This window comes from Rhinatrema bivittatum, chromosome 2, assembly GCF_901001135.1.
Source record: "Rhinatrema bivittatum chromosome 2, aRhiBiv1.1, whole genome shotgun sequence".
Taxonomy (NCBI): Eukaryota; Metazoa; Chordata; class Amphibia; order Gymnophiona; family Rhinatrematidae; genus Rhinatrema; species Rhinatrema bivittatum.
The window spans coordinates 165364850-165390647 of NC_042616.1; the positions used below are offsets into that span (position 1 = coordinate 165364850).

Here is a 25798-nt window from a genome sequence, read left to right on the forward strand (position 1 = left end):
GTCACTACCGATGCCAGTTTGACCGGCTGGGGGGCCGTGTGTCTCCGAAGCTCGGCCCAGGGGCAGTGGACACAGGAACAGACGGCCTGGTCGATCAACCGCCTGGAGACCAGGGCAGTCCGGTTGGCGCTCATCCAATTCCTGCCCCTCATCCGACAGCGGGCGGTCCGCGTTCTCTCGGACAATGCGACCACGGTAGCCTACATCAACCGTCAGGGAGGCACCAAGAGCCCGGGTGTGGCCGTCGAAGCGGCCCGTCTCATGGCCTGGGCGGAGCAGTTCCTCGACCGCCTAGCGGCCTCCCACATCGCAGGCATGGACAATATTTAGGCGGACTACCTGAGTTGGCAGACGCTGGACCCAGGGGAATGGACTCTCTCCGACGAGGCAATGTCGCTCATCACTCGGCGCTGGGGAACACCTGCCATGGACCACATGGCAACGTCTTGCAATACAAAGGCCCCGCGGTTCTACAGTCGGAGAAGAGACCACGGGGCGGAAGGAGTGGACGCCCTGGTGCTACCCTGGCCTCCTCGTCTTCGGCTGTACGTCTTCCCTCCGTGGCCTCTGGTGGGCAAGGTGGTGCGGAAGATAGAAGATCATCCTGGTGGCGCCAGAGTGGCCGCGGCGTCCGTGGTTTGCGGATCTACTCAACTTGGTAGTGGACGGACCTCTGCGATTGTCACACCTTCCGCGGCTGCTCCATCAGGGTCCGGTATTTTCGGACCAGGCGGAACACTTTTGTCTCGCGGCTTGGCTTTTGAAAGGCAGAGTCTCCTGCGCAAAGGATACACAGTAACTGTGGTAGACACTCTGCTCAAGGCACGTAAGACCTCCACTTCAGTCGCCTATGTACGGGTCTGGAAGGTGTTTGAGATCTGGTGTGCCGGGCACGGAGCATCCGCGACCGCACCTTCGCTCCGTCAGGTCCTGGCCTTTCTCCAGGAGGGCTTGGAGAAGGGTCTCTCCTACAACTCCCTGCGTGTGCAAGTCTCGGCTCTAGCCTCCCTGGCTCGTACCACGGGACATCCAGATCCTTCGTCTCATCCGGACGTCTCGCGCTTCCTCAAGGGAGTCAAGCACCTGCGGCCGCCGGTGCGGCATCCCTATCCCTCCTGGAATCTCAACCTGGTTCTCCGCCTCCTTGGACAGGCTCCCTACGAACCACTGCGGCAGGCCTCCCTCAAAGACGTCACACTTAAGACGGTGTTCCTGGTCGCCATAGCCTCGGCGAGATGCATCTCCGAGCTTCAGGCGCTCTCGTGCCGGGAACCGTTTCTACGCTTCACGGATTCGGGAGTTTCTATTCGTACGGGGCCTTCATTCCTACCTAAAGTGGTGTCCTCCTTCCACTTGAACCAGTGGGTGGAGTTGCCGGCCTTCCCGTCAGATGCGCCTCAGGCCCTCCGGCGTCTCGACGTGAAGCGCTCTCTGCTGCACTACTTGGAAGTGACCAATGAGTTCCGGGCTTCCGACCATCTCTTTGTGCTTTGGTCCGGTAATAAGAAAGGATTGCAAGCGTCTAAGACGACTATCGCACGTTGGCTCAAGGAAGCGGTTTCCTCGGCCTACATCGGCGCCGAGAAGGCGCCCCCGGAGGGAGTCCGGGCTCATTCGTTGCGTGCCCTGGCCACGTCCCGGGCAGAGTCTCAACATGTTCCCATTCAGGAAATCTGTCGCGCGGCGACATGGAAGTCGCTGCACACCTTCTCGAAGCATTACCGGTTGCAACTACCGGTAGGTGATTCGGGTTCCTTTGGAGACAGGGTTCTTCGAGCAGGGTCTTCAGGGACCCACCCGGTTTAGGGAAGCTTTGGTACATCCCACGGTCTGGACTGATCCTAGTACGTACAGGGAAAAGAAAATTATTCCTTACCTGCTAATTTTCGTTCCTGTAGTACTTAGGATCAGTCCAGACGCCCACCCGGGTTTGCTAAGTGCTGGTCAGACGCCTGCTCGTGTACGTTCTATCCTCTGTCTCTCATACTCCTACATCCTGATGTTGTGTTGTTGCTTAGTTCTTTCACAGTTCGCATTGCAAGTTGCATTGGTTATTTGTTTTATGTGGTTACAATTTGATTGGTGCTTGATCCATCCTACTTTCCTGTCCGGTATTTCTGGCTCTGGGCTTTGATATTCTCGATACTGAGGATCCCTAGGGGGTGCACAGGCTTATATGTCAGCACCCTTGGAAGTTTGCTCTGACTCCATCTGCTGGACGGGGGACATAACCCACGGTCTGGACTGATCCTAAGTACTACAGGAACGAAAATTAGCAGGTAAGGAATAATTTTCTTATTTTGTTCATTTTGAGCCTTTGCGAAAAATCCTTAGTATTTGGATCCCTACATCTTTTTACTCATTTTATTCTTTCCAAATGTTGAAATATCCATGAGGACACAGCACATTGTGAATTCATCAGACATTGTTGAAACTTCCATGCAGTGTTTTCCCTAGAGGTAGGTGGCCAAACATTCCTCTGGGATGTACAGAGAGAAATATTTTCAAGGGAGAAGGGGAGGAGAGTTGTCTGAAGTTTAAAGTGTTTGGAGTTATAATGAGAGCACATAGATCAAGCTGATGATTGTAACTAAAAACACTTATGTAGCTCTGTAACTTTCAGGGTTCTGAGATGGGCTCAAAGGAGGGGTTTTTTTTTCCTGTCAGGAGGGGGTAGAACGTGCTTCAAGGCCATACTGGTAAGGAACTCTGTAAATCCACTTCTGACTCTTATATCAAAACACTACATAAATCTTATTTCCAAAGTTTTCTCTCTTAAATTAACATTCCATTCACAAGCAAAGGAAAAGACATTTTCAACGCAGATCAATCTTACTGTTGTTCAGTAAGAAACAGATAGATATACACAATTATTCCCAGTTGTAGCCCTGGCGGGCAGTTCAGACTCTAAGTAGATATGCAAAATCCATTTACGTCAACCAAGCACTTTCCAGTTCTTCCCAACACAAACTGACTATTCAAGAGGCAGACTACCTGAACAGCTGTACAGCCCTCATGAGTCCGTTTCTTGAGCCCAGTTGGAATGCATGGATTTCTGACTTCAACAGCAGTGATAGGACTGCATTGTGTGTTCTTTTAGAAAGCCTGGGGCAACTTGCATGGAATGGCCATTATAGCCCTAAAAGATACATGGGAGCAAGGATCTTATGGGTTCTCTATGGGAATTTGTATGAACATCTTCCCAAAGTGGACAACTCTCTACTGAGCAGACTAGAGGGGCAACTGTGGTCTTTATCTGGCATCATATACTTTGTTGCTATGTTACCCAAAGATCCCATATACTGGTGATATTTAAAGACCAGATGGGCTTACCCTGAAAACTTTCAGGTAAGACATCAAGTTCTGTGCAGTTGAAGTAGTAAGAGAGAGCAGACGGATTAATCCATATTCTCTCCTGAGACCAGCTTCTGCAGCTCTTTACCGTCTCCAATCCCAGTCACTACTGTGTGCCTCTAGGTGTCACGTTCCTCTCAACCCTGTGGGCAAATCAAATAATGCCCAGCCTCAGGGATGCAAAGGAGTAGGGCAATACCATCCTTGAGTTAGGCGACAAATTTAAGCTAATTTTAGTAAGGCTCCCAAAGGGGCCTTACACTTCAAATTTCATATGCCACCTCCCTTCCCTTAAAAGAAATATTGCCTTCTGTCCATTCAGCTGAAATAGTCCATCTGAAACCAAACCTCTCCTGTCTGCATCCTCCCATTTCTTTTAAATCCCCACCCCTTCATCTTCCCTTAATACCCCTCCTTTTCCATAAACTCACATATCCATTTCCTCTTTCTATCATGCGCTTGCCTCCCACTTGAAGTAATATATCCTCCACTCATCTCTGCACTTCCCTCTCCTCTCTCCCTTTTATAGTAATTCCCTCCTCCCTCCTCCCAGCCAGCATAACAGATGTTGGGTTTTTCTTTGTCCCATGGCAGCTGGATCTGAATGGCTACCACCTCTTTTCAGGTGGGTAAGCCCACTTTTGTTCCCCATGCTTGGACAGCCTCCTCTTACTGCCTGGGTCTGTTCGTTGGCTGCCACTTCCCATGCAGGTAGGCAGCTTTCGCCCTCCTGCAAGTCTGGCCGGGCTGCATGGAGAGCCTTATTCTGCTGCAGTGGCTAGCAGTCATCCCCCAACCATGCCGGCTGGACCAGTGACTAACACCTTCTGCAGATGTGGGATGGATGAGCCAAAGCCATAGCGTGGTGCACTTGACATTACCTGCCTGGGGAACACTACACCTTGCCAGCGACAAGTGTCCTAAGGCTATTGGACCGTTTGAAGGATGTTGACAAAGGGCAGGGCTGCTCTGTGCCCAGCAGTTTTATGAGTAAGCACAATGTATATGCCTGCCAATAGCTGTGGCTGACAATAATTAACTGTTAACAGTGTTTATTGGAAAGAGAGCTGCAAAACCCAGAAAAGAAACATAGGCAAGCCAATAAATATCACAGCATTTGGCAGTGTATTGTAGACAATATACCGTAAGTGTACAGATAATCTGGATTGTTTAGATATCAGATAAAATACAGCCCAAGTTCATTAAAAGACCAGAATTCTTTATCCCTTTGTGTAGATTATAGGAGTTTTATTGTGACAGTTAAGGCACACAATGGCTTCATTTACATCGGACATTGTTTTAATCTTGTCGTTTTAGCACAGAAAATTATTCTCGTTCAATGCTTACTCCTGGGGAAATGCTACACAAAAATATTTAAAATTCTGCAAAATATACTGTGTATACAAATTCTGAGCACTGTTTTAATCTACAAAACTCTGCATACTTTATTTGTTCAGATGAAACAATATAATTGCTGTCTTTGAGTAATAGTTAATTTATAGTGCAATTCAGAAAAAAGTTATTAATCAAAGAGACAGGATTTTTAAACATTTTTTGTACAGGCTTTTTCTATCATAAAGCCTGACCTCTCAATTGTTATCCTCCTTCCCCAGGTTGTGTCCCTCCCCAGATGTCTCTCCCTTATGGCTTCAGCCCCTTCACCAAGTTTGATCTCTCCTCATCCTCTGATCAGTCCCCCAGTTCCATCTGCTACCTACCCTTTCCCCCAAGGCTGACTCTTCTCTATCTTTCCCTCCTCCAAATTTCTCTCTGCCCCACCAGGCTCTTCACTTCCCTTATTCTGTTCTCTCCCTCCCCACCCTCCTGGAAGGCTTGAACTCCTCTTCAGCTCTCTCTCTCTCTTTGTCCCCTCACATTCTCTCCCCTCATCCCAGCAATGCTCACTGTCTGTGCTGTTCCCCCCACCCTTAGCAAGACCTTCAGTTTCTCTCTTGTCTATGTCCCAGGCTTGATTCTTGGGGGATATAGGCAGACAGAGAACTCCCCTTTAGTTCTCTCCCCTCAACCAGTCAGTAAGGTGGTCCTAGCTTTCTCACTGTCTGCCAGCCCCTCTTTAACAAAACCTCCATCTCCTCCTACCTTTTCCCAATGTCACTGTCTACCTCACTTGTTCAGGTTCCACTGGACTTCCCCCCCCCCCCCCCCCCCCCAGCTCCTGCCTTTGGGACATGCAGGCCAAGGCAGATGCTGCAGGATCATCTCTCCAGCCTGCATTGGCCAATGCACCTCTCCCAACTCTATTCAGGTCTGCATAGGGCAGCCCGCTGCTGCTCCTTTCTCGTTTCCTGCTGACACTGGCATTGTTCCTTCTTCTATTCTGTCCCATGCAGGCCTCCACTGGCATTGCTGCTGCTTTCAGGTCCTCATGCCTAATTCTATGAGACAAATGCAGAATTCTGCACAGGAGGAGGATTCTGCGCAAATATTGCACAACACAGAATTCCCACAGGAGTAAATGCTTTGAAACATTGTATGTCTGTTTAATCTCAAATTGCACTTTATAGTCTAGATATTCAGCATAGGGAGCTTAATTTTATAAGAAAGCATTTAGGGCTGAGGTCCTCGTGAACACAGTACAGCCATAATTTTCAAAAGTGATTTACACAAAGAAATTTGCTTTGAAAATTAGTGGGTATGCGCAAACCCTTGTACGGCATACATGCGCTTATTTACATCTGTATGGGAGTAAGTGTAAATGCTTACACGTGTACTTATGCGCATACTTTTGATTTTACAAACAGGCCGGTGCACCCAGGCACCTCTCCTGGGCACGCGATTCTCTATTTAAATGAGGTATTGTGTTACTAAGGAGGCGCTAGGGACAATAGCGCATCCCTAGCGCTTCCATATTAGCGATAGAGGTGGCTGTCAGCGGGTCCGACAACCGGCATCGGTTATTGAACCCGCTGACAGTCACGGGTTAGGAATGCGGACGCCGGTAAAATTAAGCATCCAGTTTTCTAACCTGCTGACCAGTGGGCAGATATTTTTAATTTTTTTTTTTTTTTTTTTTGGGTGGTTCCAACTTAATATCACTAGGATATTAAGTCTGAGGGTGTATAGAAAAGCAGTATTTTCTGCTTTTCTGTACACTTTTTTGGGTTGGTCAGGGTTAATTTTTTAGCGTAAAATGTATCCCGGGCGACTAATAGGCTCATCAACATGCATTTGCATGTGATGAGAGCTATTAGGGGGTAATAGACGCACGTCAAAAACTCACGGCCAAACGAGTGCTAAATGGTGCGCTCGGCCTGAAAGTATGCATATAAATGGCTTCTCTGTCCTAATTCTGCCCCAGGAATGCCTTTTTCAATTATGCATAAACATACGTGTGAAATTGCTTCTGCGTATAGCGCCCAGGGGTAATTTTCAAAACCCTTATACATGCATGTATTTGCTTTTGAAAATTCATTCAATGAGGTCTAACTAGCCAGTCTTGCATATGTCTGAAGTGTGGAGAAATCTGGCTATCTCTCTGCGGCAATCCCAGCTGTATCTTGCAAGGTCTGGTCAATATCTTGTTCCAGCACGAGGGCAGCTAACTGTACACCTGGCTAACAGGCAAAAGGTTTAAGATATCACACAGTCCAAAGGCATATTTTCAAACTTGAGACAAGCAGAGAGACAGGAACAAACATTAACTTGGCACAGGGGCACATGCAAGTTTGATTCAGTAAGTTGCAAGCAGGAACTCCAGTTCTACTGGTACACACATTTTTAGAAGTCATCTGCTGCAGCGATAAAATGTGCTACTTATTGGTCACCGGTGGAAGCAGGCTTCCTAACCTGAAGCTTCTGCCAACCCCTGATTGAATCCTTCAAGAATTGTTACCATCAGCACTTATATTCCGCCTAATTTCAGTTCTGACGATCGCTCTACGATCCCTGAGGGCAATGAAGAAGAAGACAATAGATTTAAAACAGTTCTCCTTCTCTAAACTTGCGGCCGATATGTCGGAGGATGAGGGCCATGACACTGTGCAGGCCACAGGGAACAGAACTGTTACTACTGACTCCCTCACCGGATCATCCTGCAGTAATACCGCTGAACCACCATCCAGGGACGAGCTGCGATCGTGGTTCATGGAACTACGATCAGACATAAACAAGAATTATTAGAGTCCATCTTGGATATCCGCAAGGAACTCGCCGTACTCGGAGCGCAGGTGGATGACATTGATATCCGCGTTGAAAGTCAGGAAGACTCTCTCAAAAAAGTGCTGGCTGAGCAGAAAAATTTGCAAAAAGAGAATACCCTACTAGCAGAAAAAATTGAAGATTTAGAAAATCGCTCTAGGCAATCTAACTTACGAATACGCAGTGTCCCAGAGTCTCCAGAATATATGAACTGCTTTTCCGTAGCCAGATCCATTTGCAGCTCTATACTATCTACTGATGAGGACCCACAGACATCAGACTCCACTCCATCCCGCCAGATCGAAATTGACAGAGCACACAGGGCGTTGTGCCCTTCAATGGCGAACAGGGTCTGGGACACAGTGATATGTCTACATAGCTTCGCATTGAAAGAAAAAAATCTGCGAGAAAACAGGCGGAGTTGGACTTTCCTATTTGGTCTCATTTTCTCAGTAAACGGCTTCACCTTCAGAGTGAAGTCCCTGTTAGAAGCGGCTGAAGCATTCGAGCGAGCTGGGATGTCTGTAACCTTCACTTTACCGAAATTGACCGAGCAGGGAGTGAAGTCATGGCGTGGGGTCAGGGAAGGACGGCGTTGCGGCACCATTCTGCGGATACAAACGCCACGATGTCGGACCAAGGATGAACAGTAAACTTTGCTGGATCCATGTTCACAGTTGGTCTTTTTAACTCAGTTTTCTTCATTATCTCTGTTTATGCTCTGTTTTTCATTGCTCCGATATTGACTTTCTGGTATCTACTATTTATGGTGCTTTGCCTTCCAGACATAGGGCCAGGAAATTGCGTAGCTAACTTGTGCGCTATTTCAACAGGCTTCACCAGCCTGTGTTACTATAAAGGGGACATGGGAGTGGGAGTTTTTATTCTTCAACCAAGTGATCCCCTCATGGCTGGTGTGATCCACGGAAGGGGTTTAGTGGATAGGGGTTTTCTGGGGGGGGGGTGGAATAGCTCCACCTGTAAGGGAAATATATTGGTTTAGGTTTAGGCAGATTTCCTTTCACTATTGTTATCTTGCAGGGGAAGGATGGAGAAAATCGTCCAGCAAGCTCATTTTTCTGTTTTATCTCCATTTCATATTAAAAAAAAGACTAATGGCTGTGCGATTCTTATCCCTGAATGTAAAGGGACTCAATACACACAGAAAAAGAAGTTTATTATTTCAGGAGCTATCCCATCATAAGGCCATTATAGTACTCCATCAAGAAATTCACATAAAGAAGCGCTATGAATATCTATTACAGAACCCGGGGTTCCCACATATAGTCTTAGCTGCTAGTTTGAAGGAGGAAAACTACACTGCAGTGGGGGGTTTAATTGCTTGCTCCCTCACATTTGAACTTTTGTTTCAATTACCCGACCCCCTGGGAAGGTTTATTTTTATCAAAATACGGGTTGGGAACAAAATTTTCTCTATACTTTCCATTTATGCACCCCTCTCAGATCAAGGCCCATTTATATGTAAGTTGGGACTATTCTATCTCACCATGCAGAAGGTTTAGTTATCTTAGGGGGTGACTTTAACTTCTGAAATATCAAACTATACACGTCTGCCCCCAAATATAGCAGAGGGCAGGGAGAAAGGAAGGAATTGGGTATTTTGATGGAGAACTGGGGGTTAGTAGATATCTGGAGACTGTCACCCACATTCTCGAACATACATATTCTTCTCTGCCCCACACAATACATATTCCTGCATTGATTTTTTCCTTACTGACTAAATCGTGTACAGGCAGTGGACATTGGTGATATTAGATGGACGGTCCATGTGCCCATTTGGTTCGAATTAAGATTGAGAGATTCTGATCCTGGGCAACGTTATTAGTGGCTGAATGACAGCCTATTCAAAGATGGGGAATTTTGTAAATCAATGGTTTCTAAACTTCTAGAATATTTCACCCTAAATGTTTCTTCCACCACTTCTGGAATTGTCTGGGAAGGATCTAAAGCTGTTATGAGAGGCCTATTCATATCCCAAGCTTCTTACCGAAAAAGGGAAGGAGAGAAATCCAGATACAACTTACTTGGCTTGATAATGACCCTTTCCCGGGCTCACATGCTAAATCCCACACAAGGGATTTTATGAATGTTAACAAAAGCTAGACATGAATTGACCCTCCTAGATTCCGATCAGATAGCACATCAATTAGATCTCACCAAACAAGTATTCTATGAATAAGGTAATAAAGCCGGCAGATGGTTGGCGAGGAACTTAAAAACTAAAATCACTCAGAATTCCATTGCCAAAATCAAGACCAACTCCGGCGATATGGTTATCTCCTCCGCTGATATACGTGCCTGCTTCACAGCATTTTACGCATCCCTCTATAGTAAAAATCCATCTATTGTAGATCAGGGCAGCAGCGATTACTTGGCTACCATCCCTCTACCTTGTCTAGCGGAGAATCAGGCCAGCTACTTAGATGCCCCCATAAACACAGAGGAAGTAGCCCAGGTTATAAAATTATTAAAGTCTGGAAAAACTCCCGGTCTAGATGGCCTTACTAGTACTTATTACAAAAAGTTTTCTCACCAACTAGTCAAACTGTTAGCAGAGTATTTCAACAGTATTCGAGAAGGTGCTGTCCTCCCACCTCATTCCAGTGTGGCAGGTATAACAATATTAGCCAAGCCAGGCAGTCACCCACCTCAGTATGGGTCATATCGACCTATCTCCCTCATTAATCTAGAACTTAAAATCCTAGCATGTATCTTGGCAGAGCACTTAAACAGAATCCTATCTGACCTTATACATGTGGACCAAGTAGGCTTCGTCCCCAAGCGTATGGCGGCAGACAATGCGCGCAATGTTATAGATACGATCTGGTGGGCCAAAAGAGAGTCCATACCAGCCATAGACCTGTCAATTGACGTGGAATAAGCATTCAACATGGTCCACTGGCCATTTCTGTTTCAAATGTTAGAATGAATGGGCTTTGGTCCCTTCTTTTTATTTTGAGTGAGATCGCTTTACCAAGCCCCTACCGCATGCATCAGAGTTAATGGCGAATATGGTCCCTTTTTCAAGGTGGAGAGAGGGGACCCGGCAGGGCTGCCCCTTATCTCTTCTTCTCTTTACTCTATTCTTGGAGCCCTTCACATCTAGAGTACAATCATCCCCAAGAATCACTGGCATAGAGATGGGAAACATGAATATCAAGTTATCGCTCTTTGCGGATGACATTCTTTTCACCCTGTCCAATCCTTTTTCCTCACTAAGAGGTGTAGCAGATGAATTAGATCATTTCAGTTTGGTATCTGGCTTCAAGGTTAATCTTGAAAAATCAGAGATTTTAAATCTCACACTTTCTAATGCAGAAGTAAGTGATATCAAATCAGCATTCCTGTTTAAATGGGCAAAAAAAGGGATAAAATACTTAGGAATATGCTTAAATTCGGAAGTCACAGACCTCTTCTCTTTAAATTATGTTCCCCTGTTGAAAGCTATAGAATCAGATCTGACAAAATGGGACAGACTACACTTCTCCTAGATGGGGCAAATTTTTGCAATTAAAATGAATATCCTACCTCGCTTTTTGTACTTTTCCACAATACTACCCATCTTTCTTTCCCCTACGCTACTCCATAGGTGGAAAAAGAGAGTGTTTGATTTTATTTGGAAGAGACGCCCACCTAGGATTTCACGATCACTGTTGTACCAACCTAGAAACAGGGGGGTGGGGGGACTGGGAGTACCCAATTTAACTTGGTACTATGCTGCCTCTCAATTGAGGGCCATTATAGATATGCACAACCATTTACATCCAAAACAATGGATTCAGTTTGAGCAATTGTTAGTAGGCAGTATACCTCTTTGCATTACCATGGCAACCTAGGTATATGTGACCCAAGATTAGTAACTTACCCCTGGCTCTACCTGATTCCATTCACTATCTGTTCAGCAGATAGTGAATGGAATCAGGTACGTCATCATGTTAATTTACAATCGGGCCGATACAGTAAAAGTCGCGGGAGAGCGGGTGAGCGCCCGCACAGGCCATCTCCTGTGCGCGCGATTTAGTATTCAAATGAGGGCCCACAATAAAAAGAGGCGCTAGGGACACTAGCGCGTCCCTAGCGCCTCTTTTTTGATGGGAGCAGCAGCTGTTAGCGAGTTTGACAGCTGACGCTCAATTTTGCCAGCGTCTGTTCTCAAACCCGCTGACAGCCGGCAAAATTGAGCGTCCAGTTTTCAAGCCGCGGGCTGATTTTACTTTTTTTTTTTTTTTTTTTTTACTTTTTAATTATTTTTCACTTTTGGGACCTCTGACTTAATATCGCCATGATATTAAGTCAGAGGGTGTACAGTAAAGCAGTTTTTACTGCTTTTCTGTACACTTTCCCGGTACCGGCAGAAATTAACGCCTACCTTTTGGGTAGGCGCTAATTTCTGAAAGTAAAATGTGCGGCTTGCCTGCACATTTTACTTACTGAATCGCGCAGGAATAACTAATAGGGCCATCAACATACATTTGCATGTTGCGGGTGCTATTAGTTTCAAGGGGGTTGGCAGTGCGTTTTCGACACGCTATTACCACTTACTGAACCAAGGGGTAAAGCTAGCGCGTCAAACGCGCATCCAAACATGACATTCCACCGGAGCGCACTGTACTGTATCAGCCCAAATGTCATGCCTTAAACATTATAACAGAATTAGGTGGAGGGGGTGGGTGGAGATGGGGACAAAAGGAAAGTTAAATTGGTGGGGAAAAGGGGCTATTTCTACTCCTCTTATCTATATCAAAATTCTGCTTTCCCCATGGGGTATCAGAACAAAGCTTTCGTCAAGAAGAAGGACAGGGGAATAATACACTTTGAACACTTAGTTTCAGGAGACTCCATGAGGTCCCTTGACTCTCTTTTGAAGCAATATGGCCTTGGTGCTTTTGATATATTAGCCCATTCTCAGGTGAGACTTTCTAATGTCTCCAAATGTGCGCACCTCTTTGTCCACTGGCAAAACAATATTTGAATACTATTGCTCCGGAGCCGCCCACCTAAAAGGCCTTGTATCTAAACTATATACCATCCTTTAATAGTCCTCCCAAGACTACTTTTCCCTTTATGGCAGCCTGTGAAGCTGATTTAGGGATCCCAATTTCTCCTGAAATGGGACAGTATTTTTATATCGGCAAGTAAATGCTCAGTTTCGGCATAACAGCAGGAAAACTGTTATAAACTTCTAGTGAATATAATAGCCGAGAAAGTACGGAGCCTCGGTGTAATAATAGACACAGAACTCAGCCTCACACAACACATATCATTAAAAGTCAAAGAAGGATATGCCAGACTAATGGTCCTCAGAAAACTGTTACTAAATCAAACGAACTTCCGAACTGTCCTACAAGCTTTAATATTTGCCAGCACTGACTACTGTAATGCCCTACTATTAGGATTACCATACACGACAATAAGACCACTCCAAAACCCGGCCGCAAGAATTTTGACAGGCAAAAGAAAAAGAGATCATATCACTGAAACGCTAGCTGAACTACACTGGCTGCCAATTGAATACAGGGTAAAATATAAAACCCTTTGCACTATACATAAACTAATCCATGCCGAAAAAGCGGAATGGCTAAACACAGCACTCCGCGTCCATGTCCCACACAGGAACCTGAGATCTGCTAACAAAGCCCTCCTAACCATCCCCTCAGTCAAAACTGCAAAACTAACACAAGTCAGAGAAAGAGCACTATCATTGGCCGGACCGATACTATGGGACACCATGCCCATAGAGATAAGACTACAGAGAGATTTCAAAAGAGCTTAAAGACATTAGAGAAGCTTTTTCACAAAGAGAGCGAGAAGGAGAAAGACGCTGAAAGCTGTACACACACAATCTTTATACAGCACTAGCACATATGTATTTACGTCATGGTTTGTTTACTACACCTCTTAATTGAATGTATAATCTAACCGTCTTTATTGTAGTCACAGGTCAGATTAGACAACACTGAACATATAGCCATTATTATGAAACTATGTTACCGAGCTTATCAGGCACCTCCATTACTAATAATAGGAACAGATGCATGTACAATTTCTATATGTACCTCTATGTAAACCGTTGTGACGGTAATATACTGAACGACGGTATAGAAAAGATTTTAAATAAATAAGTACAATGTCATGCCTTAAACTTATTGTAACAGAATTAGGTGGAGGGGGTGGATGGGGATGGGGATTACAATTGTTTGGAAAGTTAAAACGGAAGATCAATCATTACACTATATTGTCTTTTTCATGTTGATCTAAATGTCCTGGCTATGTAATTGAATTTCAATAAAAATTGTTGTTAACAACCAAAAAAAAGTGCTATTTATTATTGATGTTGATGTGCTGAATTCAAATATGACAAGTGAGCCAGCTGATTGGCTACTGTTTCCATGATATTTAAGTTTTTACATTTTATGTCTATTATGTAAATAGAGTTTTAATCATAAATTGTAATCTTAGGTCTTTTCATATATGTATGTTTGCATAATATTTCACCTGTCCTGTTTATGTAACTCTTTTAAAAATTAAATCAGCAAAAGCATCATAGAAATGAAATTTTACTATGAAATAAAAGGCCCAAAACTATTATGTATATATATTCAGTGGCTGCTCGGCTCTTCTAGGCTTGTATTCATTAAATGGAACATCTCTTGTCAATATCCAGCAATAGTCCATGAGCATTGATGGGCTCCATTTGCCATGATACTGTTTTTCCATTGCTACAATGTCCTGTGAAATCACTCACTGCTCCGCAATTTGGTGGAAACAAATCTAGCCGAGTGTAAAAAATGTATCTTTAGTGATATGTTGTAGCCAAGGCTTTTGTATGCCTTGAGGTGGTTTTGCATCAACTCCTTTTAATTGTCTGCCTTATTTTCGAGAAAATTTGTTACTACTAACTGGAAAGATTTCCACGCTGACTTTTCCTTGCTACACAATGCATGGCTAAAGAAGTTCATGAATCTGAAGGCTAAGAAAAGCAACTTCCTTTATCTTAGCTCCACTTAACCTTGAAAATTTACCACCAAGGTACTTGAAGGTCATAATCATTCATTGTTTTGCCTAAAAAGTAAGTACTGTCCAAACCCAGTAATGGATATATTCATAGATTCAGTCAATTTATATTAGTCATTTCTGATTTAATTCAAAATCCTTTCATTTCTTAACTCACTTATCCTCTGCAACTCCAGAGGTCATTATTCAAAACTAAGCATTTAAGTGGCTAACTTGTGAGACGGCTAACTCAGTGGTTCTCAACCCATGTGTTGCAACATATCAGTGTGTTGCGAAGCTCCAGCAGGTGTGTCGCGCACCCACTGCTCTTCCCCCCCCCCCCCCCCCCCCCTCTTCAAGTCAGCGAGATGAACACTGCTGCTGTCCCTGCCCGGGCTATCAGCACATTCAAGCCCAGAGGAGAACGGCAGCAGTGTTTGTGGAAGTTGGCAACAGGAACATGAACCTTTCTTCTTCCCGCCCCTGTGGCCCTGCAGTGAAAAGAAGGCAGCACTCAGCTGTTTGCCTGTGCTACAATCATTGCGGCACAGAGCAGTCAGCTGAGAATGTGCTGCGGGGATTTCCTGAAGCTGAAGATTGGTGCTGGCTGGCCACTTTGCCTGGGGCTGCAGGAGTATGGTGCCGCTGCACCCCCTCGCCCTGGCCTGACTCCGACATCCCCTTCTCTTGCTAGCACGACACCAGCAAGAAAATATAAAAATAATAATCAAACTGCAAAAAAAAGCTGGGGTAGGGGAGAAGAAAAAGCATGGAATTACATTCTCAGCTGACTGCTCTGTGCACTGATTTCAGCACAGGGAAAGAGCTGAGGGCTGCCTTCTTACCGCTACTGGATGTGGGGGTCACTCCTTCTGCAGTTTCCAGCCTGTCGGGACTCTGCTTTTAATAGCAGCATACCGTCTGCCTTGCGCTGTAGCTGCCATGGATGCTGGGGGTGGGGTGAATGAGTGAGCCAGCATGTGTGTAAGTGTCTGCGAGAATGTGAGAGATTGAAACTATTTGTATAAGTAAGCAAGAAAACATGTGAGAGCAAGAGACTGCTCAGGGAAGTGACTGGTGTGTGTGTGAGAGAGTGGTCAGGGGCGTATGAGAGAAAGAAAGATTGGTCAGGGAGATGACTGGTGTGTGAGACACAGAAAAAGTGTGTGTGTGTGTGAGTAAGACAGACAAGTCATGGGCCCTAAGGAAGAGGAGCATGAGGATAGAGCTTCAGTAGCCCTTGCTGCTTCTGGTGTGTGCTATTGGCCTCCAAGGGAAAAGAATAGGATAGTTGCAGGAGAGGGTAAGTAAAGGTGGCTTTTTTTTATCTTTCTTAATTGACTGCCATTTTAATTATTGGGAATTATCTGATGCGTCTGCTGTTTGAAATATTTTATTGGTGTTTAGAGAATTTTTAATAATTTTGTAAGTTTTTAATGATTAGATGTTCTATTTATCAGTTGTTTTGAAATATTTATTATATTTAGTAGTCTAGTTTTAGAATTATTATTTTATATTACTTGAAAAATGTATAAATAGAAATGTGGAAAGAAAAACTGAACTGGAAACAGCAAGAAACCAGACTAAGTGTATGCAGTGCAGCAATGGAAAAACAAAAACATTAACTTGATTGTCACTTTATTCTGTATTTGGTGAGGATCTGTCTGTGTTCTGTATGTCATAATTACACAAATTTAGAGAGCCAAATTAAATATATCAAACATACAAAATTTATTTAAACCAACCCAAATATAAACCTATATAGACAATAAAAACTAAGCTAGCACACTCACACATTCATACCCACACATTAAAAAATATGTTTTTGAGATATCACGTACAAATATAATCTCTTGCTACAAATACATTGCACATATATACTTTCTTTACAAACAATCAATAATGCATATCTCATATATTGCCATGATTTTTTTAAAAGCTGAGATGTTTAATTCCTAATGTCCGACAAAAGTAGATCAAAGATCTCTTCGTTTCACTCCTCACACGAGGGGCTTCCTCAGGGACCGATATAATTCACATATTTTACATATGCTACCGCACTGCAATAAATCAATATCACAGGAATTACCCGCAAATTCAATCTCAAAATTATCATCACCCACTACCAACCAAATATCTCTCTTCATTTTTTTCTTTTCTAATTACAGACTTTTTTAACATTAAAACCCTACCTATTTCACCATCACCAAACTTAATTTAAAAAATATCTCCATTTTCCTTATAACCCTACACTTTAACCAAGCAGTTTACAATCAAACAACAGGAAACACAATTTTCCTTCTCCTATTTCACCTATACTGAACCCCTGAAAAACTCAGGTCAAATGTATAGCGGCCATACCTACCTTAAATTATAAATCATCCATATGTTTCACTTCAATAACTTCTTATAAATGCCATCCATCGCAATACTTTCAATACATTGAGGCCATCAATTCAAACACTTCCTTTATCGCGGCGTGTCCTTTGGTATTCCCGTTAAATGTTACAAACCGGTACTAACTCCAATACCTTTCTGAGTACATTATAAGACACACCGACCTGTGCTCTCAAGAAAACATATTCTGTAACGATATAACCCAAAAAGTTATCCTTAAACATGAGAAACTCACTTACCATTAACCACCAACTCCTTCAATACACAAGAGACCTTCCAATACTCACGTTCAGACCGGAGGTGACGTATCACGTCGTCACCCGCTGGTGTATGAAAGTCATGCTTATCCAAACAACTTTATATAGAACAAACACTAGTAATTAGACAAACTTGTCAATTATCTTTTTAAAGCACCAATGTAGTTGTCATTATATCGTTACAGAATATGTTTTCTTGAGAGCACAGGTCGGTGTGTCTTATAATGTACTCAGAAAGGTATTGGAGTTAGTACCGGTTTGTAACATTTAACGGGAATACCAAAGGACACGCCGCGATAAAGGAAGTGTTTGAATTGATGGCCTCAATGTATTGAAAGTATTGCGATGGATGGCATTTATAAGAAGTTATTGAAGTGAAACATATGGATGATTTATAATTTAAGGTAGGTATGGCCGCTATACATTTGACCTGAGTTTTTCAGGGGTTCAGTATAGGTGAAATAGGAGAAGGAAAATTGTGTTTCCTGTTGTTTGATTGTAAACTGCTTGGTTAAAGTGTAGGGTTATAAGGAAAATGGAGATATTTTTTAAATTAAGTTTGGTGATGGTGAAATAGGTAGGGTTTTAATGTTAAAAAAGTCTGTAATTAGAAAAGAAAAAAATGAAGAGAGATATTTGGTTGGTAGTGGGTGATGATAATTTTGAGATTGAATTTGCGGGTAATTCCTGTGATATTGATTTATTGCAGTGCGGTAGCATATGTAAAATATGTGAATTATATCGGTCCCTGAGGAAGCCCCTCGTGTGAGGAGTGAAACGAAGAGATCTTTGATCTACTTTTGTCGGACATTAGGAATTAAACATCTCAGCTTTTAAAAAAATCATGGCAATATATGAGATATGCATTATTGATTGTTTGTAAAGAAAGTATATATGTGCAATGTATTTGTAGCAAGAGATTATATTTGTACGTGATATCTCAAAAACATATTTTTTAATGTGTGGGTATGAATGTGTGAGTGTCCTAGCTTAGTTTTTATTGTCTATATAGGTTTATATTTGGGTTGGTTTAAATAAATTTTGTATGTTTGATATATTTAATTTGGCTCTCTAAATTTGTGTAATTTTATGACAAGATTATAGAGAGTTGTACTTAACGCACCCTTTGTGTAATTATATACTGTGTTCTGTATGTGACAGGTAAGGGTATTCTGCAAGCTTGTAGTTTCTCTGTAGGGATCTATAGCAGCTTGGCTTGTTCTGTTTTCCTAATAGGAGCTGTATTGGTGTCTAGGGCCTGATGTACTTTTTGCAGTGTTGCCTTTTCGTAGGTAGGGTTATTACTGTTTGAGTTCCATAATGCAGGTGTAACTTTGTGTGCATTGGTTTCTGTACATTATTTCAGATCCTGGAAGTCTGATAGGTGCTATATTTCTGTTTTGCACTGAATGCAGATTGGCTTTTTTGGGTTTCCATTCCAGTTTCTGTCTCCATATTTGTACTTTATGGTCTTTCTGTACTTGGTGAAGGGTCGATTCTATGTGTGTGACCAAAGTGAAGTATTTTACTAGCATGTAGGCATTTGTATTAATCTTATTTGTTGTGTTTTCTCAATAGAACATGCATTGGTGGTAAATTACTGTTTTTTCATAAGGAGGGCTATTGCACCTGGTAGGAGAGTGTTTATGTTGCTGTTACTGAGATGACACCAGAAATATATTTTTTGTTTGGTAAATTGATCTGGGAATGTCCCAGTTCTATTGGGGGATCAGGGCGGTTCCTGTAAATACAGAGTAAATGTTTACATTTAGTCCTGTGACGATCATGTGTTCAATGTGTCACACATGTGAGAACCATCTGTCAGGTGTGTGCCGACAGAAAGAAGGTTGAGAACCACTGGGCTAATTTATGAGTTACCAAAATCAATATCATATGCCAAAAATGTGGGGGAACATACTAACAACATTTAATGAAAGAACCTACATTTTACACATGTCTTCAAATCCTTGGAGCAATAATCAACCATATTATTAAAATGACCTGTCATAATAGGCATTACTGGCAAAGTCTTGCCTTCATTGCCATTTAATTAATCATTAGTCATAATGTGAGTGACTGAGAGTGTCTTTCTCTCAATATATTTTTTAAATAGTTTTTCATTTGCAAATAAAAATTCCAAACTTATCTTGAAGTCATTTGTTGCGCTCCATCTGGCATTCAAGGAAATGCTGATACTGGCAGTTTTTCATTGATCTGCATCATGGGGCTTTGGGCAGAACGTTTCAGGTCATGCCTTTTGAAACATATTGCGCTTTTCAAATTATTACGCAATCTTAAAAGGGTTTGGCATCTCAAAACCCTTTGGCGCCATCTGAATGGCTTTGAATATTGACCTTCCCAAGTCAGTAGCATGTCTTGAAAGCTAAAGCCAATCAACAATTTTAAGCATTATTTTCATTCTCAGTGACAGATTTAGTAAAATTTGATTACATTCATTTCGGAAGCCTTCTGTCTGTAGACAAGTGTTTTGTCTGCAGCCCTTTTTTTTAGTCCCTTTTTGTCACTGATCAGACCTTCATGCAAATACTTAGAATCTAAAAGCAGATACTTTTGATTGGATATACCTCAGTCCATCTGTATAGGATTAGCTGATTTCCGAAGCTGGGGTGTGTACGCAGATTTCATGTTAACTTGTAAATCTATACGAATCATATTTTACTTTATCGTGCCTCTATGTGAACCATTGTGATGGTTACCTAACTTAACGACGGTATAGAAGAGTTTTGAAATAAAAATAAATAAATAAATGTGGATTGACATGTTGGAAGACATCTAGTAACTGAACTAGGCCTCTTTATTAGATACAAAGTTTATCAAGGCCACAGAACTTGATAAATCTGTATCCATCTAATTCATCTAACTACAAGGTAGAAAAAGCTATGTCCTGTGTATTCAACAATAGCAGGTTTCACCCGCGTGCAGTCTTGTAGCATCCGTCTTAAAACTGCAGGGGCCATCTCAGCTTCCATTTTGTTTGGTTCATAATTGAACACAACTTATTTTTAGGGTGACCAGGCTAATCCCTACAGTATGTAGAGTGCTTCATCAGAAGGGGATTACAGGTGGCAGACTAAAAGCAGTTTACCTATGGACCCAAGTCTTCATTCAGTGAGACCCTAGAAGCCAAATTTAATTTTTTGTATTTCGTGTTTGTGAAGGCCAAGAATGTGAAAGTACCTGGTGAATAATATTGGCCTGTCGTCATATTTTCCTAAGCCAAGTCTCGCTTCATATAAATGGCACATTAATATTTTCAACTCACCACATTCCTGTTATTCTTGTGTATTTATGAAATGTAATTAGGATTCTATGGTATGTGAAAAAGATAGTGGTGCTGGGTTCCCTTATGAATGTGATAACATTTACTCAGGCCTCCCCCAGTCTGAAACAATTAAGCATCTTCTTCCCCATATTTGCTTCTCATTATTTAGATAATCTGTGCAAGAGCTACTTAATTGGAGCTACTGTATCCTTCTCGGAAGAGACCTATAAAGTTTGAGAATATTTGATTTACCATTAGACGTTTCCAACTGTCAAAATGGCATTCTAAATGCTACAAGGACTTGTGAAGAATGGACTTGTGAATAATGGTGCAAGGACTTGCACCATTCTTCACATGACTGTTTTCAAAGAAGTGCCTGCTCTGCTGGTGGACACTGTCTCCTTCCTCCCATGTCAGTGTTGTAAAATGCTGCTGTTAACCTGTGGCTCGGGTTAGATATAGAAAAGTATAACATTTATTTTATTAACAGTTCGCTTTAATTCTCATTACAGGAAAAATGAAAGGAAAGCAAAACATGATGAGATCCGCAAGAAATATGGTATGTATGATTAAACTTCTAATAGTGTAAGAAATAATTTCCTGTGCAATGGCAAAAGAATTAAGAATGACAGCGCCCCCACCCGCCATCCTCTGTATACTGTGTGGTATTTTCTGCTTAGAATATTTAATCTGTATGAACTAAATATTTACTGCTTAGCCATTATGTTTTTTTGATTATGTGACCTTGAAGAGTTTAGGTTATTTTATATGTATTTTTAGATGAAGAGTCATCAAAAGGGGAGAGACCAGCGACTGTCTGAGGCACTACTAATTGTAATAAGTGATACTCAATGGATGACAGTTGCTTTCTTTACATTAACTCTGTCCTACCGTATTTAGGGCAAATGCATTTTTCAATTTATTTTTGCCATGTTTGACCTGGAGGGGGGTGTGGTATGCATGCGTGAACATTTGCTTCTCTTCCCTGCTCTGCCCTGCCCATCTCCTTGAAAGTCATAATCCAGTTGTGGGCTGTCTGTAACGAGTCCACCACCCCTCGAACCTCCCCAGGGTCCTGGCCCTAAACCATTTGTATATATGCATGTGGATATATGGAGAAGAGCTACTTACCTTCTGCTCTCTTGTCCCTCACTATCAAAATGGCGCCAGCTTATTCCTGCATCACACTTTGCACTAAGCATGAGGAGGCAGGGAGTTGGCATGATTCAGACAGAACTAGACAGCAGGAGGTAAGCAGCTCTCCTGCCTACAAAGGGGTATGGGGGCTCAGGGAGGCTTGACGGATTGGGTAGGCTTTCAGGTGCTCTGGGCAGCCTTGTCATTGTGTTGGGGGAGCAGCAGGGTCGGTTGCTCTGCAGTGAAGGCAGGGGAGCAATCTGCATCTAAAAGGCCTTTTTTTTTTTTTTTTTTTTTATGTGTAAGGGGTTGCCAAAGATGTCAGCCCTGTAACCCTGTGATTCAGGACTAGCAGGCAAAACTTTCCCCACCACTATCCCACTCCAGTGTCATTTATTTTCTCACAATCCCATGGCTGTGAGAAAGTCTATGTGCATTAGTGCATAGGGAGATATAAGCTTAGAAGCTCATTATCCCTCTTATTTAAGTAATTAGCATGTGTTTAATTTGTTCTCGAATCATATGCTGGCAGCAAATTTTATCATGTACCACCAACTTAAGCAGTCACTCTACACCCCTGCACAGCATGTGGATATATGGATTCAGGACCATTGGGTTAAGCACCTCTACCAGAAGATGGAGACGGAGCAAGCTGACATCACAGTGTATATATCGTCCTGCCGTGACATCAGCCTGCCAGTGTTCTCAGTCTCCAGCAGATGGTGGACATGCATCTCCCTACTGGGGATTGCTTCAGATTTAGAGGAGAATTAATAGGAGCTTTGAGTTGCCACGCTCTCCTCCGGTGATACCTAATGGTCCCTCCCCCAGCTGAGAATTCCTGAGGTGATTTCCGTGGTCCCTCAGATGAGTGCCTTGGTCTGGTAGCTGGTTCTTCAGCCAACGTGGACTCAGCTGATTTAAACAGCTGAAAGGCAGCGGGTGCAGGAAACCAAGTGCAGCAGTGACTGTATATGCCCTCTCCCCCGCCAGCCAGAGACCATCTCTGTACTCAGCCGGGAAAAGCTGAGCTTAAGTAAGTTAAAAAAAAAAAAAAAAAATTCAGAGACAGAACAGAAGGGTTGTTGTAGGACTTCCTCTGGTCTCCATGCTCTGCACGCTGTTCTGACGTTCGTTCCCGCTCCCGTGGGAATTAAGGTACCTGGGCAGCCTGTCGAGTTGAGCAGCCCAGGTGGACTAGGCCCTGCAGTTAGATTTTACTTGCTGTGCGCTGCATAGCACGTTTTTTCTGCACGTTCAACTGCCCTCTGGTGGACTGTCGGTGTGTGCAAGGGCGTCCAGCTGAGCTTCTGAATTGTGCACCCAATTTCTTTTGGGCGTCCTGCCTGTGCTCACATTCTAGAACATATTGGTTGTGCACCAAGGATTAGCGAGGTGACAGTGTGGTTAAGTTTTGTGGTGCATAGCCTTGGGATCCCTAAACTTTGTGCCTACATTTTTTCGCGAGAATTCAGCTGGACGTACATCTTCAGTGACCTGTTAAGCATACTGATGGATTAATGTTGCCTGTGGCTAAGAAACCTAAGTGCCTTTCTCTCTATGCTGCCTGTCATATTCGGGAATCTCAGCCTGAGTGCCCTCTAACTTGTGCCAGTGCTGCTTAGAGGCTCGGGGAGAATTATCTTCCTCTGATTTTACTAAGCCCGGTTCTTCCCAGCCTGATGAGGGCCTGGTTAAGGATATAGGAGGGATGCCTGACCTTGGAACTCCCTTCACTGTTTCCTCAACAGGGGACAGCAGGTCAGTGGGTGGCCACACAAGTGCCTTCTGGTTTTGTCATGGATCCTTCTGCCTTTTCTTGGGCAGAATTTTTTCAAGGATTGCAATCCTTTCTTCAGACACAGTCCTCAGCCCTGTTTAATCCTATCAGGTCAGATTCTCTTCCTTTTACAGTACTACTGTTATGTGCTGGAATAAACCTTGAATTGACTGCAGTTATGCCCGATAGGAATCAGGATGGCCCTGATGATGAGGCAGATCCTGACTCTCTGGAGGATGGGGAAATTCTTCCAGGACTGGAACCGTATAGGACTATGTTACAGTTCTTTCATAGAGATGAACTGCTGGCTCTGATTTCCCAGACTTTGAAGATGCTGGGAGTACCTGGGGAAGATTCCATGCCTGAAATAAAGAAAAATCCAATTTTGGTTTCTTTGCAAAAAGCCTCTTGTGTTTTCCCTGTTCTGGAGAAATTCAAGAATTAATTGATCTTGAGTGGGATGCCCCAAAGGCAAACTTCAAAAGGGGGTCGGATCTCGGAAGGCCTGTACCCTCTGGATCCAGGGGTGAGAGAACGTCTGCATTTTCTGAAAGTGGATGCACTTGTCTGTGCCATCTCTAAACGGACTGTGTGTGTGTGTATGTGTTATGGAGAAGTGGAGGCAAACTGCAATCAGAAAAAAAGGGATGGGGTGAGCCAAGAGGAAGAGCCTATTCAGTGATGGGGAGGCTTCTGTAGTCTAGAAGTTCCCCCTGAAAGGGTCAGCTAACTGTGGGTCTCCTGAAGTGGGGGTGCCAAAAAGGGAGAGGGCTATTGCAGGCTGGGGAAGGGCTGGCAGCAAGCAGAAACTTTTTAGATAATGATGTTGTAGTACTGGAGTGGGGGCATTCATTGTGTGAGCATATGAGTAGCAGCACAATGATGGAATGTGTGTGTCAGAGAGAGAGAGAATGTCTCTCTCTCTCTCTATGACACAGAAAGACACCCATATACACATGCTCTATGACACACCCATACGCAGAGTAAGAACGTGTGTGTGTGTGTCTTTATGTCAGAGAGAGACACCCACACACATCTTCTGTCAGACACAAAATGGGTATCTGAAAGAGTGTGTGAGGTGTTTGTGTCTGAGAGACTGTGTGTGTGTCTGACACTGGCTGGGCTGGCAGTGTGGTTGTTACATTACTTATGAACTGCTTCAAGAGACTTTAATACCAAACCTGGAATCCAAGATATAATTATGAGAGATGTAACTAGGCTTGGGGGCGGATGGCAACGAATTACATGGATGGAAGAGGGAACACAGCTCTGTTGGCTCACCCTTGGTCTAGGGTGTGATCTACTACTTAACTATTTAGGGAAAAATGTGAAATTTATGTTGGAGATTTTTGACTCAACTCCGCCAGGCTCTAGTCACATGATGTACCTATGAAGGGTCAGTTTGGCTGCTTTTGGGAACTGTCGAAACACATGCTGCAAGGAAAACACACAAGGGAATCAGACGGATATCCTGTGGGCCGGTTTTAAATAAAATCCCCGGGCTGACATTTTTCTGCAATCCGCCCCTGTTCATGGTAGAGGTAAACAGGGTGAGCCGGCTTCGCGGGCTACAATAGCTCGCTGGATTAAGGTGGTAGTCACAGCTGCAGATGTGGCCGCTGAAAAGCCATTGCCTACGCAGGTTAGGGCTCATTGCATTAGGGCTCAGGCAATGTCATGGGCGGAGGTTAGTCTGTTGCTCCTGTCGACATTTGCCGAACTGCGACGTGGTCCTCTTTGCACACCTTTTCCAGGTATTATCTTCTGGATGTACAGGCCTAGGAGGACGCAGCCTTTGCATGTTTGGTGTTGACTGAACCGCGGGCAGCCTCCACCCTACTTGGGATTATCTTGGGTATATCCCACTGGTCCTGAATCCATCTATCCACATGCTAGGAAATGAGAAATTACTACTTAACGTGATAATTTCATTTTCCTTAAGGTGGATAGATGGCTTCAGCTTCCTGCCCTTGGCTGCCAATGATTGTGCATTCCAGGGGATTACTGGTAAGTGTTGACCCAGTCCCTAGCCTAGTATGCATTCGTTCTTGACAGTGTTTTTATTGGTTGAGTACAGAAATGGTTGTCTGTTTTTAATCAAGTTTTTTGCTTGTCTGTCCTCAGTTGCTTTTGAAAGAATACTGGCCGGCTGATGTCATGGCAGGACTAATATATACTGTGACAACAGCTTGCTCAGTCTCCATCTGCTGGTAGAGGTGCATAACCCACTAGTCCTGAATCCATCTATCACCCTTAAGGAAAAGGAAATTATCAGGTTAAGTAGTAATTTCTCATTTGTTTTGTCACTGTGACTATTGAAAAACAGAATTAGAGTAATAAGTCCCTTGCTTTCTAAAGTGAAACTATAGTTGTGTATTGGTTGAAAAATAAGTTGATATTCATTATGCCCGTGTAGCC

General features: G+C 43.3%; 1 protein-coding gene across 1 annotated transcript in view; it reads left to right on the top strand.

The window, feature by feature from the left end:
* Positions 1 to 25798, top strand: part of LOC115084238 (pituitary tumor-transforming gene 1 protein-interacting protein-like) — a 175692-nt gene that overhangs the window by 116757 nt on the left and 33137 nt on the right. The window contains exon 6 of the mRNA XM_029588835.1: positions 20976 to 21022. Coding sequence (XP_029444695.1) covers positions 20976 to 21022 — 47 coding nt within the window. The remainder of the gene's footprint in view (positions 1 to 20975; positions 21023 to 25798) is intronic.